At 37.4% G+C, this 12,850-nt stretch overlaps 1 protein-coding gene across 9 annotated transcripts in view; it reads right to left on the reverse strand.

Annotated features, from left to right (window-relative positions):
• Nucleotides 1-12,850, reverse strand: part of LOC103710558 (uncharacterized) — a 39,056-nt gene that overhangs the window by 11,528 nt on the left and 14,678 nt on the right. For all 9 annotated transcript variants that reach the window (XR_003386347.3, XR_015976104.1, XR_003386345.3 and 6 more), the window contains exons 8-15: nt 12,319-12,354; nt 11,902-12,022; nt 11,556-11,792; nt 6,957-7,052; nt 6,772-6,837; nt 6,520-6,558; nt 6,288-6,422; nt 27-391 (exon numbers count right to left, since the gene is read on the reverse strand). Coding sequence is in view for 6 of the 9 variants with exons in the window: in XM_008796332.5 (XP_008794554.1) it covers nt 27-391; nt 6,288-6,422; nt 6,520-6,558; nt 6,772-6,837; nt 6,957-7,052; nt 11,556-11,792; nt 11,902-12,022; nt 12,319-12,354 (1,095 nt within the window). In the remaining 3 variants the exon portion in view is untranslated. The remainder of the gene's footprint in view (nt 1-26; nt 392-6,287; nt 6,423-6,519; nt 6,559-6,771; nt 6,838-6,956; nt 7,053-11,555; nt 11,793-11,901; nt 12,023-12,318; nt 12,355-12,850) is intronic.

Consider the following 12,850-nt stretch of genomic DNA (forward strand, 5'->3'; position numbering starts at 1 on the left):
AAGAATGCAGGAGAGTCAGCAATTACTTTGTATTTTCTCTTGAAGGCAAGCAACCATTCAAAACACAATCCATGCACCACATTGGAAGAGCCTTCTCATCTTCCATCCCATCTAAATCAGTAATTTTCTTTCTCCAAGGACCTCCATGAGAGCCCTCTGTAATAATTGAAGGAGGCGAAGATGTTGCAAACTCAAAAGAAGGGAGCACCATGGATGTTTGGTTTTCAGTTCCATCATCAACCTCAACCCTTGAATGGGAGAGATTTCTAACAGAGACATCCTTCCCTAATGCAATATCACCATTAGATGAAACCTGGAATCCGGACCTCTGTCTTCTTTTAGCCAACCAATGAGCCAATAAACCACGAAGAGTCTCCTGAGCTAGATTAATCTGAAATAATTTATGAAAACATAATTGAAAACTTCACACTGGCTAATCATATAAAAGAATAAATTTAAATTATCCTCCAAAAGATAGCCTCAACATTCCACCAAAAGATTGTTAACAAGTAAAGATGATTGCTCTTGTCCTATCTATTATACAGCATTTCCTGGAAGATTCCAAAATACGATCTAAACAAGAAATATTTTGAATAAAACATATAACAAAAACCAATGGCCAACCAAGATGGGAAACCTCTGAAGCTATCCAGACACTGGGACTTTACTCAAAGCACCATCTTCAATTTATGTTAATATAGGAAAACAAAAATTCTAGTTCTCCAATCACTCAACGCCAATATTCTCTGGCACACAGAACAGCTAAGGTGAAATGTTAGTACTTGCGCTGATGTGCTGTTTGACAAGACATTAAAAAATTTGGGCCTAGAGTCGACCTCTGGGGTAACTAAAGCACATCGCTGCATTAAAAAAGCACCAAGAAATGTGATGCCATCATGACCACTATCCAAGAGTCAGCACCTCAAAATTCCTAAGAATTGAAGTATCCTAGTAACACCAATCATTTGAAATATCATTGTATACCATGTTTGTGTGTTAAATATTATTTAGGTGATTGTTATAGCGAGAATTAAATAGGCAGCTGTGTAATCATTGAAACCAGAGAACAGTAATCAATTACACGGAATATCTGTACTTCTTTGCATAATCCAATTACTTATGTAGTCACTGTGGTATTTTTATCTCATTACTTATATCTAAGATACCAAATGAACTCTATCAATCTTAAGTGCTCTGATGATTTGCTGGACACAATATGCACATGTTTATAAGTTTCCTATAGCAGTTGCCCTGGCAATTCTATGCGGAGAGTGGTCTCATATGATGATAGTGAAGGAAACAGAGCTCTTTGTGAGTCGATCTTGCATGGCCCTATTGATAGACTAACCTTAGCAGTTAGCTCATCCACCTAAAAATCTCAGTTGGTTGAAATCACCTCACCGCATACTTACTTTTTAGTAACAAGACAATATAAATGCATGCCCTAAGATTGCTTGTTACTAACATCTACTGGTAATGGGCCAGATGGGCATGTCAATGTTATGAAATCCAGCAACAATAACCAGATAGGAACCACTGTCAAATAATTGTGCGGATGCAGGTGAATCATTTGTTTTCCCTCAACATGATGAGAAGGCTTCCAGAAGAATTTTCATATGAAAGTCAGCATAAAGCATGTGTTGCACAATGAGACCAACCCTCTAGGTTGTCCCGACAGATAAAAGGATAATGAAGAATGAAGGTTATCAAGGCAATCTTGTATGCTGTGACATTGCCTTCCACCTTGGCAAGTATCACAGCAATTTTGATCTATCTTCCATGCAGCTGTGCTAGCCCACCAAGTATTGATGAATGATCTTTCAAATCTAAGATCATGGGGTCACAATGCTCGATGAGTATCATATTCTTTGTCTTAATAATCAACAGATAGCAAGCCTTCACAATTATAAGTCAAATAAATTAAATTAGTCTAAGTTGGAAAAGTTCTACTTTCCTATATGCCTTCTTGTACACATCCTATAGGCTTGTGGTATTCATGTGCCAATTTATAACAAACTTGTGTTTGGGGAAAAAACACATGGACAGAACATACCATATGACATATTGTTTCTAAGATCAATAGTTTATAGGTACTAAAAAGGCAACCAGGAAATTAGATATATAGAATGTAGATCCCTTGTTTGCTGGATCAACAGTAAGATATAAGCAGAAAAAACTAAGATGGTTTTTGCAAATGATAACAGTTCAAGTTTATAGAAAAATTAAATTTAAATAAATTTATTATTAGCTTTCAATCAACACTATGTGAGGTAGTATAGAAGGAACCCACGGTCATATTTAAGAATACCTTACCTAATAATCAAGCAATAAGAACAAGCCATATCTAAAACTAAAAAAGTCAAAGTTCACATTTTTAAGCCAGATATTTTTATCCATGAAGAAAGCCACATCATGCTATCATTCTTAAATATACTGCACATATATCACTCATTGTCATATCTGCCACGTTCAACTCATCCAGTGAGAACCCTTTTTCACCCATCATCTTGAACCATATATCAATGCATGGATCATGTTTTATAAATTTTTTACTTGTCATTAAAATGAATTGATCAGATAACACCTGAAAAGAACCTCCCATATCACCCATCCATTTATAATTCTATAAGATATGTCTTCATCTATCTCTCTACTCTTTCATTCCAAGATAAAATGATTGCAATTTGGCGTTTCTTGGTCATTAATTTGGATTGTCATTTCCATTGCAATGGCATTACATATGCTCGTTCTTTGCTCATTCAACATTTATGTACTTTACGCCTTTTGCCCACAATATGCAATAATATATGTGAGAAAACATTATCCTGAATATTAGCAACAAGTTCATTTATAAGTAGCGTAAAAAATCTTGAGCATGGTGCCAACAATTGTTCTGTGCCCATTATGACTAGAAATTCACTTATCTCACAACAACAACTTTTGTTCTAGTCTGTATTCCAACATACATGTCGATAATATAGGAGTACCATTTATCCACATCTTTCTTCCGACACCCAGATGTCATATGCCCTCGACAAGTCAATGAAGACCATGTCTCGATTCTCTTTCTTTTTTCGAATTCTTTTCTCTATAGATATGAACAAAAAAATCACCTCCATTTAGGCATTTCTAGAATAAATATCAATTGTTTCCATCAATAGTTTTTGTCTGAAACTTTTTTTCTATTACGCTAATCCATTTCATCATGGCGTGCTCCCTAATAAAATAAGTACACAACATTGATAGTTGGTGAAACATTGTGCAATAACTAATTTTTATGGATGGGTACCATGAAACTTCTCCTATAGTCATTTAGCATATTTCTGATTCTCACCAAAAATGTAAGCTACTTAACCAAAGTGACCAACTTCCCATAATTATCCATATCCCAAAAAATGGCATTCCATACAACAACAATGTTTGCATTTTTTTAAATCTTTGCATCAGATATTTGAATAGGAACAAATACCTGGCAACTAGATAAATGTTCTATATCTAAACACAATCCTATACTACAATCTCCATTCAACATTTTCTAGCATTAGCTTCTGTATCTTTCTTAACCTTCTCATCTATCAACAAATCCTATATGATAGTTTGTGATGCATTTTGCTCAATCTACAATCTATAGAATTCATGCTTCTCATTCTTTCAAATATGAGATCAACATGGACTAAGAAAAAAGGTCAAAAAGATTCGAACCACACTTTAGCACAGTTAATAAGTACACACTCAAAGGTTATGAAAGCAAATACAATGCTTATGTGAGGCTTGCAAGGAGACCTAGCACCCCAAGAACCCTAATAATGGTAGAAAATAAACAAAAATTAACAATAGCTAACCAAAAGTTATTTATATGACAACAAACCAAACTACTACGGTACTACTATTACAAAATGTTCTATTTGTTTCAAGTGGTTTAACCGTGCTTGATGGCCAAACTTCTGCTCTATTTAACAAAGCACATAGAAGAAGAAGTAATTTGATAATCCAACTATAGACATTGTATAAACAAGAGACAGGGGCATGTTAGAATGATGATTTGTAATGCAATAACCAGTAGTGGAGAGCTTCTGGAACCATAAGTGTAATTAATTTAGCAATTTATTGATTTTGTGGTTCTTGGGAATGAAATGCCTGAATACACACATATATTGGATTAAGCCAATGTACTAAAAAGCAGATAGCAAGTATGTAGTGGCTAGGCAGTTTCATAGCAGATAGCAGGCACTATAACAGGCGTCATATACACAAAGCAAGCTGCTAAAACATACCAAGACTAATTCTTGCTAGGTATCAAGAATGAATATTTTACGTCAACTTCATGCAAGAAAAAGGCAAAGCAATAGAAGTATCATCCATCTAACATCATAGGATCATGTCAATATCCATATAATGTCAAGATGATAATATTGTTATCCACTAAACACAATAGCATCCCTCAAAAGGTAAAAAGGTCCTCAATCACATAACATTAATCATAAAATAAAGATATCCATGATCACATAACATCAACCATGGAAGAGAGATGTCCACAACTATATAATTTAATTCACCAAACAAAAACATCATCATCATCATCAATAGATAATAAACTTCTTTAGACCAAAAAGTTAAATGACAAAATGATAATCGACTATCTCAATGATTAATCATCATCTGTTACTTCTTGAAAGCCTGACCCTTGAGCATCAAAACTAGAGGTGCCCGAGTCTTCCATCTTAACATATGCCTCCTCCTCATCCTCCTCACCTAACTCCGACCACTCAAACTCAATCTCATCAGTGTTTCAGATTTGATTCTTTGGTTTCTTTGACTCTGAAGATGAAGCGACTCTAGCATTTTAGGCTAGCTCTTCTTGTATACCTCTTAGGCTCAATGAATGCTGGACCGGTCTACCTGGAAAATGGTCCAGTCTGCTGTAAACTCGTAGCATAGCAGTTGCTACAAGTCTGATGCATCAACTGATTCATGCCTAAGTGCCATATAGTGCCACTATAATACTCAGCATAGCAATTTTGGGCTGAAACCGCTATAGTGGCTACTATAGTAGTCATAGTAGCTAATTTAAATGAGAAGAGTTCAGATCCCTTCCAATTTGTACATGAATTGTAGAGGGCCAGTTCTCCAATCACAGTAGTCCATGAATGGCACCACGGTTGTGATTGAATGGACCCCACACCATACATGGGGCAGCATATTGGCGAATCTTATCCAATCACAACTGTCGTGCCAATCATGAACCGGGATTGGAGAACCAGCCCTCTCCAATTCATGTAAGAAGTGGGGAGGATCTCAACTCAAATGAGAATAGTTGCACATTCTGATAGATTGTTAAAAATCAACAGAAATTAGTCCTAAATTAGTAGCACAATCCATGTAACTAGTTTTCTTCATATCCTTGATGATTTAGTCATTTCTTGCAGCACATATATTTTCCTCATTCATTATTCTTTTTTCAAGAAGTTATCAACTCAAAGACAACCTTGCTGTGAATTGATGAAGGTCAGAGAACTGCTCTCACTTTGCAATCATTTGCTCAATTTTGTTAGTATATCATGAATCTTATCCCTGGACTTTTAGCAAACGCCACAGGACATAGATGATACAGATCATGATGAGAAAATGCAGCAACTTGCCCATGTTAGCGAAGCAACGATGTGAACTATGAAATTTCACAAAAATAAACATAGTTTGCCCTTTGATTCCACTAAGCAACAATCATAGTTTGCCCTTTGATTCCACCAAGCAACAATTTTGAAGTTTCAACTACATAACAAAATTCTACCATGTCACTTGCTGAATTAATTTTTAAAGATGTATCTATTATAGGAAATTCCTGCACTTAGGAAAACTGTCAACAGTTAATTGGCTGGATATATAGCATGGCCTCCAAAAAGCAAAGGGTGAACTAAAAGCCTGGTCAAATTTCTTGTTGCAGGTGCATAATCGTGTGAGATAACAGAGGCAATCTCATTATCCCAATGAAAAATTTATGAAAATCCACTTATTCAATGTTTTCATGTTCAAAAACCTTTTTCGATACAAGCAACACACGTATTCTAAACCAAGATCAACGTTTCGGTACCGGTCCCCATACCAGTCCTACGCTGGTACAGTATTGGTATGTACCCAGTACAGGTTCAGTTCGGCATATTGAGACTTGGTAAGCCCTCCCATTTCGAGTCTGGGTTCGGTACTAGTACAACATTGCCCAGTACAGGGTAGTACACACTAGCACAGTCAAATTTTGTAAGTCTGAAAAATAAGAGGAGATGTGCATTTACCTTGAGATCTTCAGGTGCACCTGATACATTCAAGTCCACAGCATACATCTCCACATAAAAGCATTGAGGAGTATCCAAGTGGATAGACAAGCTTCCAAGCCGAGTGTCCATAGTAAACCATGCAGGTATGCTCACCTGAAAAAATAAAACAGATAGGTTTGGCAAAATGCTTCTGATACAGCAGTTTATGACAGATTTAACACAATAATATCAATCGTAGATAATACAGAACCATTTCAAATAGCTCTTCCTTCTTTTGCTCAAAAGAAACCTGCAAACATTAATGCATAGATTGAGAATAAAAGTTAAGATCCTTGAAGTGTAAGCTAGCAACCTGCTATGGATTCCCATGCCCACACATTTACAACAAATTCAAATAACAGGTTAAACTTGGGCTATTCATTTCTTATTTTGTTGTTCTAGTAATGGAAAGAACAAATTCAAGATATATTACAAAAGCAGTACCAAAAAGGATGAACAGAACCTTGCCATAATTCTCAATTACGTCTCCCCTGGTAATATCCCACAGCTTAACCAAACCTGCTGTGTCCTGTGAGAGATGCATGGAGGTCATATTGAAAAACAAAGAGCTGCATTTGCTCATTATAGTCAAAAGTCAAAACTATCAATATATCTTGGGAGCATACAAAAATTAAATTTCATAATCACCTTAGTCAAGACATGCCTTCTATTATTCAAGATTTCATGTTGTACAATTCCTGGAATTCCAGGTATAGTGAAAGACGGTTCTTGGTATACAGGAACCTGTTATAAAAGAAGGAAAAAGTCAAGGACTTCGCCATTGATACCTAAATTTCCCAGATGAAGATTGTATTATCATAAGAGAGAAACAATATCACCATACTAAGCACAAGAAATTATAAATAGAAGAAAATGAATCAAGAATTGAAACTTTAAGCATTTTGTCCCAGACTATCTTTTTCCATTCTCATGTCTACAGATAACTTTTGTAGAAGGTACACCAAGCCCCGCTTACAAGGAACTATCTAGCATCCAAGATTCTATTGCACCTTGTCTTACGTATAATGAACTCATACACCCATCCCTATATGGCAGAAGACACCATATGTTTTTTCTTACAATGGCTAAAGAGCGATAGACACTATTTGAGATTATTAACAAAATATGAGGCAGAAATCTTACTCTGCAAGAACACTGCAAGAATGGTGAATATGAAAAATTATAATAGTTTAAAGATCGGTAGATTTGTGTAGTGCACTCATTTACAGGATTTTGACAAACTATGATTACGTGTGGCATCACTTTCATTTTTCCTTTTTCTGACAAAGCCAAAATTTGCTTTTTCTTTATTTTAACTTTTTGAACAACACAAACATGCTTGATGTAGTCAACTATTGTTATCATTGTTATTTTTATAAATAAAAAAAATCAAAAACCAACCTTCTTCCATCCTTTCCAATGGCAGAAGGGGCTATAGCTGCAGCAGCGTCAATAGTGAGGGCAGCAACAATGGTGCTGGTAGTGGTGGTGGAGGTTACAGCAACAATGGCATCAATGGTGGAGGCAATGGTGGTAGAAGCAGTTGTGGTGATGGAGGTGAACGGCGAAGGCAGCAATGGAGGTGATAGTGGCAGCAGGCAATGGAGGTGGCTGCAGTGGTGGCAACAATGGTGGAGTTGGCGGCGATAGGAGCAGTGGAGACAGCAGTAAAGATGGTAGCAACAGCGGCAGCTATGGAAGCTGTGGTGGGAATGTCAAAGGCAGCAGTGGTGGTGGCCGTGGCCATGGCAGTGGTAGAAAGGGCAACGATGAGTGGAGATTCCCCTTGAAAAAACGTCAGTTTTCGCTTCAAAAAATAATGAAAGCAAGATTTTATTGCTTTCAAATTTTTCAGAAATCATGCGAATAGTTTTTAAAATAGAAAATAGGAATAGTAGTAGCAAGCATTTCCTTTCTCTCAGTTTCCAGATTTTTGTCTTTTAAAACAGAAAACAGGGGAAGAGGCAACACCAAACATGTTTGACAATTTTTGTTGTGACAAGCTACCTATTCCAAGAGGCAAAGGAAGGCCCAAAAAATTGGAAAACGTGATTTTAGACTCCTCTACCTTATCGTTGCTTCTAAATGTGCTTAGAGAAGTATTTCACATATTAAAGCAATATATTATCAAATGGCTAACAGATTTACTCAAGTTCAATCAATTGGTAAAAGTTAAGATATTTATAACTTCAGGGCTAAACTACAGACCGAACAAAACAATAAGATGCAAACAGTGATAATATCGAATAGAATATCAGATTAGGAGTAAAGACGAAGCTTTTTTCTAAACTCTATTAATAATAACACTGCAGATAGCATTAAGTATAGTAAAGTTTGGCAATAAAGTTCTTGACTTCACTGTGACATAAAAGGCAAGTACTGTAAACTCTATCAAAGATTGTCGCACCATGTAACCTAGTGTGGTATCACTTTATTGAAAAAGGCAAATTGAGCTCATATCAGCGAACCCATGGTCACACAATAGACGTAGCTGAGCCTTACAAATAATCAAAACACAACCAATCTTTTACCTCCAAAAAAACCCTAAAAGTGGTAAGCGAAAGATATTAGCCATCTGATATGGATATAAAGTATTGACCAAGCTCGGGAGTCCAGATTGCAAATATAAAAAAATAAAATAGACAGCAAAATGACCATAGGCAGGGAGGGAAATTGGCTCAGGAATTTTCCAAGCCACAAAAACTAAGTATGTAACAGATTATTGTGAACGCTTATTCGAAGGCAAAAGGTTATGTGTGGTGCAAGGTATGCTGTACCAATACTGGTAGGCGTACCGGTCGCCTACCGGACGGTTTCAGTTTGGACCAGTTTGAATCAGTACCGAACCGGCCAACAGAGCACACGGAAAAAAGCCCACGTAAGCGCGCACAGGCACGCACCTCGTTAAATGCCCCGCGCGGGCGCACTGCCCAGCATGGGGAACCGCGCGCCAGCTCGCGCCTGCAAGGGCGCGTTGCCCAGCGCAAGGAACTGCACGTGGGCGCGGTTCCCAACGCGTGGGCGCACTGCCCCGCACGCGCAACCAGTGCCAACCGGTCCGGTTCGCACCGGTACCAGGCTTGTACCGCTCAGTTCTGACCCCTTTGGGGCCGGAACCGTTTTCCACGCTTGAACCGGACTGGTCCGGTACATGCTAAATTAGCTAGTACGGACTGGTTCAGCATACCATAGTGTGGTGTGTGTGTGTTTCTGTAATGATATTTGTTTCTTTACGGTCACATGCTTCTGTTTCTAAGCAACATGCATTGCCCATGAAACTGTAACTTGATCAAACGAACGCGCTTGATTATCAACTGCTCAAACTCATATCATCAATCACACATACACTCTATCAGAAGTTCAGAACTTTGGTCACATGTCACATTCATGCCCACCTTCTCTCCATGGAATCTTATTTTTCTTGACCTTTTGGATAACAATTACCTCCTACAAATGTATTGGATCAACCTATAGTATAAAACATGTAATTTGACGAAAGTTTACAGAAGTGACTGGACATCATTGTCAGAATTCTCGCACAAAGGCTGAAACACAAATTACCTAATCTTATGTAAATCAGCAGTAAGAGGTCATAATTAAAGGAGATATCTATCTAAAAACGACTTGCATTGAAGTTTAAGGCCCTGAAAATAATTCTTTAGACATAACAAAAGAAAGTGGACCTGCAGCCTCATGGAGGTTGCAGATTATTCAAGGGATTTTTTGCATCTAGGCCCCCCTACAAATTTCAGCAGTATAGATAGATCCGCACTTATTTTACATTCCATTTAAAAATGGAACATTATATGGATATTTATCTGCAATATCCAGATACAAGTAGTCAAAAAATTTATGAATGACAACTTTTACCTTGATCTTTTCAGCCTGTTTGGATGCATATATCGCATCCGCAGAATATTTTCACTAGATGGTTCTTCAATAAAGGCATGTAGACTGGGAGCTGCAAAATCCAGTGAGGCTCGCGTCGTTCAATTCCAGGATTTCAGGATACAATAATTCACCTCTTAAATAGAATCCTGCAGCCCTGAAATTTCAAGATGGGCAATCTTATCATATATCCATGGCACTACTCCCTCTCTCTCTCCCTCCCCCCTCACTTCCTGTCCATGTGAACTTATCTTACGGATATAGAATGCAGCCACCAAAAAATCCTTCATGTTTTGACTTTTCATCTTTCAGCCTGTTAGGATTTGCTAGTCATACACACTGAACCACTACTGGTGATACACATGCTGACAGCCATCTGAGTCATTTTTGCCTTAGCAAACAACTTATTTTCAAACAGTTTGACTTGTTAATAGTGTGCATATGTCTACCAGAATGGGTGTCTATCTATATAATTTTAAAGTTTTATTCAGTGGTATCTACTAAAATCCGTTCCAGTATATATACTTGGTTCATGAATTACCCCACAGCTATAAACAAGGGTTTTACCATCCCAATCTTGATATTCATCTCAGTCCATGTCTGGGGCGGGATGCAGGATGCCACAAGGGCATTCCCCTCCCGGCTCTTCAGATGGGTGACCACCCTTTTATATATATATTTTTTTTTACCATTTTTGTCATAATTTAGGATTTAGGGTAGGTTTTCTTTAATGATGATTGGGTTCATTGTACCGATAGTGATACCAACACTAGGAGGTGAAAAAATATAAATTTGAATGAACATGACTTATCAATTGTATCATGAACAAAAAGGTTATGTAAATAAAATAACAAGAAAGTCTCCAAATAACCATTAAAAATAAGAAAGAAGAAATAAAATTTATAAAAAAAAACTCAAAAAGTTGGTGTCCTGGTGAACTACCAAGATGCTAGGACATCCCATGTCTCAATGTGCACCAGTCCTAGTCCATCCTGGGTGGACAGACCGAGACAAACCAAGATGACCCAATCTTGAGAGATACTAGGTCTCACCCCCATATCAGGACCTAGTCTCCCTTTAGTCCAATCCAGGATGATCAAGACTGATTCGGTCAGACCAGGTCTCAACTTTTCGTTTGAAAAATATTAAATTAGAAATAGCAAGGAGTTATATCCAAAAAAATCAGTGAAGTGGACTGCCTAGAATCTTCCCAAACAATATTATAATACATTCAAGTACACCAACAAAATGAATGCATATCAAATTAAAGTGAGCAATGATAGTGGCCAAGTTATAGAAATGAGTTTGCTCTTGAAATGACATCCCATCAATAAAGAACTTATAGCAAAGTATGCTTACAGGAGCAGATCCTTCCAAAGAAGCCCTTGCCCTTGTGAAAGACAAATTTCCAGCTAAGAATGAGCCACCTCTTTGAAAAACCTTCTGAGGATTATGCCCTTCAGCTGGCCATTTATGTACAGAAGAATCTGTTGTTGCAACCCATATACTGTCATCTTCTAAGGCCATTTGTAGAATTGGATGCTCTTTCATGCAAAGCAAAATGCTCTCTCTTGTCGACAAGTCTGTCAGGTACAACTGAGGTTTCCACAGTCATGCAGACAAGAAACAGATCAGGCACGGATCAGATTGTAATACTTTGTAGAGAAACCTCTTCCATAATAACCAGTCAAAACATTTCACTTACAGAAAGGTCCCTTCCACCGCTGTAAACATGGGTGAACGATGAAGTACTAGCAAGCGCCCAGACTGAGTCCGTATGCACAGCATATGAATGTACACAACGCTGTTGGCCAAGATCCCATAGACTGCCCGAAACAACAATACATAGATTGTATCAACTAAAAATTCAGAAGGAAGATCCTCAGATGAAAACAGTTGAGAGAGTAAGGAACAGTTTTCATCATTTTCATCTTCAACTATAAATAACAGTAACCAAGTACCCAACATTATCTAAAAAGAAGTTTTAGGTAAAATAAGGATCATTTGGAAAAAGATGTCAGGCACAATCCTTGCAAGACTGCTAAAATTAAACCTCGACAAAGCATGCTCAGAAGCATGTGAAAGACACGAGAGAGGGAGAAGAAGAAGAAGAATTTGCTACCGAATCATTGAGTCAGACGACCCTGATAAGCAAAACCTGCAAAGAGAGATTAATAAGTTGTTTAGAAGCACGAAAAAAAATTCCAAATGCTTGCAGCAATATCATAGAAACAGAAAAAGCAACAGAATTCTGTGTTTGTAGGGCAGGGTTATAAAGCACATAAGCATATTGCAGAGGTTTGTACATGTGTAAATATCCCTAGTCATATTTCAACACATTTACAAATAAGCAGGGTATTCAGGCAACATTATCAATACAGTAGTGCCTCATCACTAGTTATAAGCTCAACTTCTTGGTTGAACTGAATACACTGTAATATAGTTAGAACACACTACCAGCTTTAGGCTCATGGGAATAAGACACTGTTCAACTGTCCAAAGAAATCTCATGTGTATTATAACCCAGCATGTATGCGTCTTTATTAGACTACAAAGGCCATTGTATGACTTATTACTAGTGTTCAAACCACCAAGGTCATAACATTGTACAGACAGGAAGAAAAGGGGAAAGAAAAAGAAAAACTCTCTTTTTT

The sequence above is a fragment of the Phoenix dactylifera genome, chromosome 3, assembly GCF_051530095.1.
Source record: "Phoenix dactylifera cultivar Ajwa chromosome 3, Ajwa_hap1_PhDact_Kaust_v1.1, whole genome shotgun sequence".
NCBI classification, from domain to species: domain Eukaryota; kingdom Viridiplantae; phylum Streptophyta; class Magnoliopsida; order Arecales; family Arecaceae; genus Phoenix; species Phoenix dactylifera.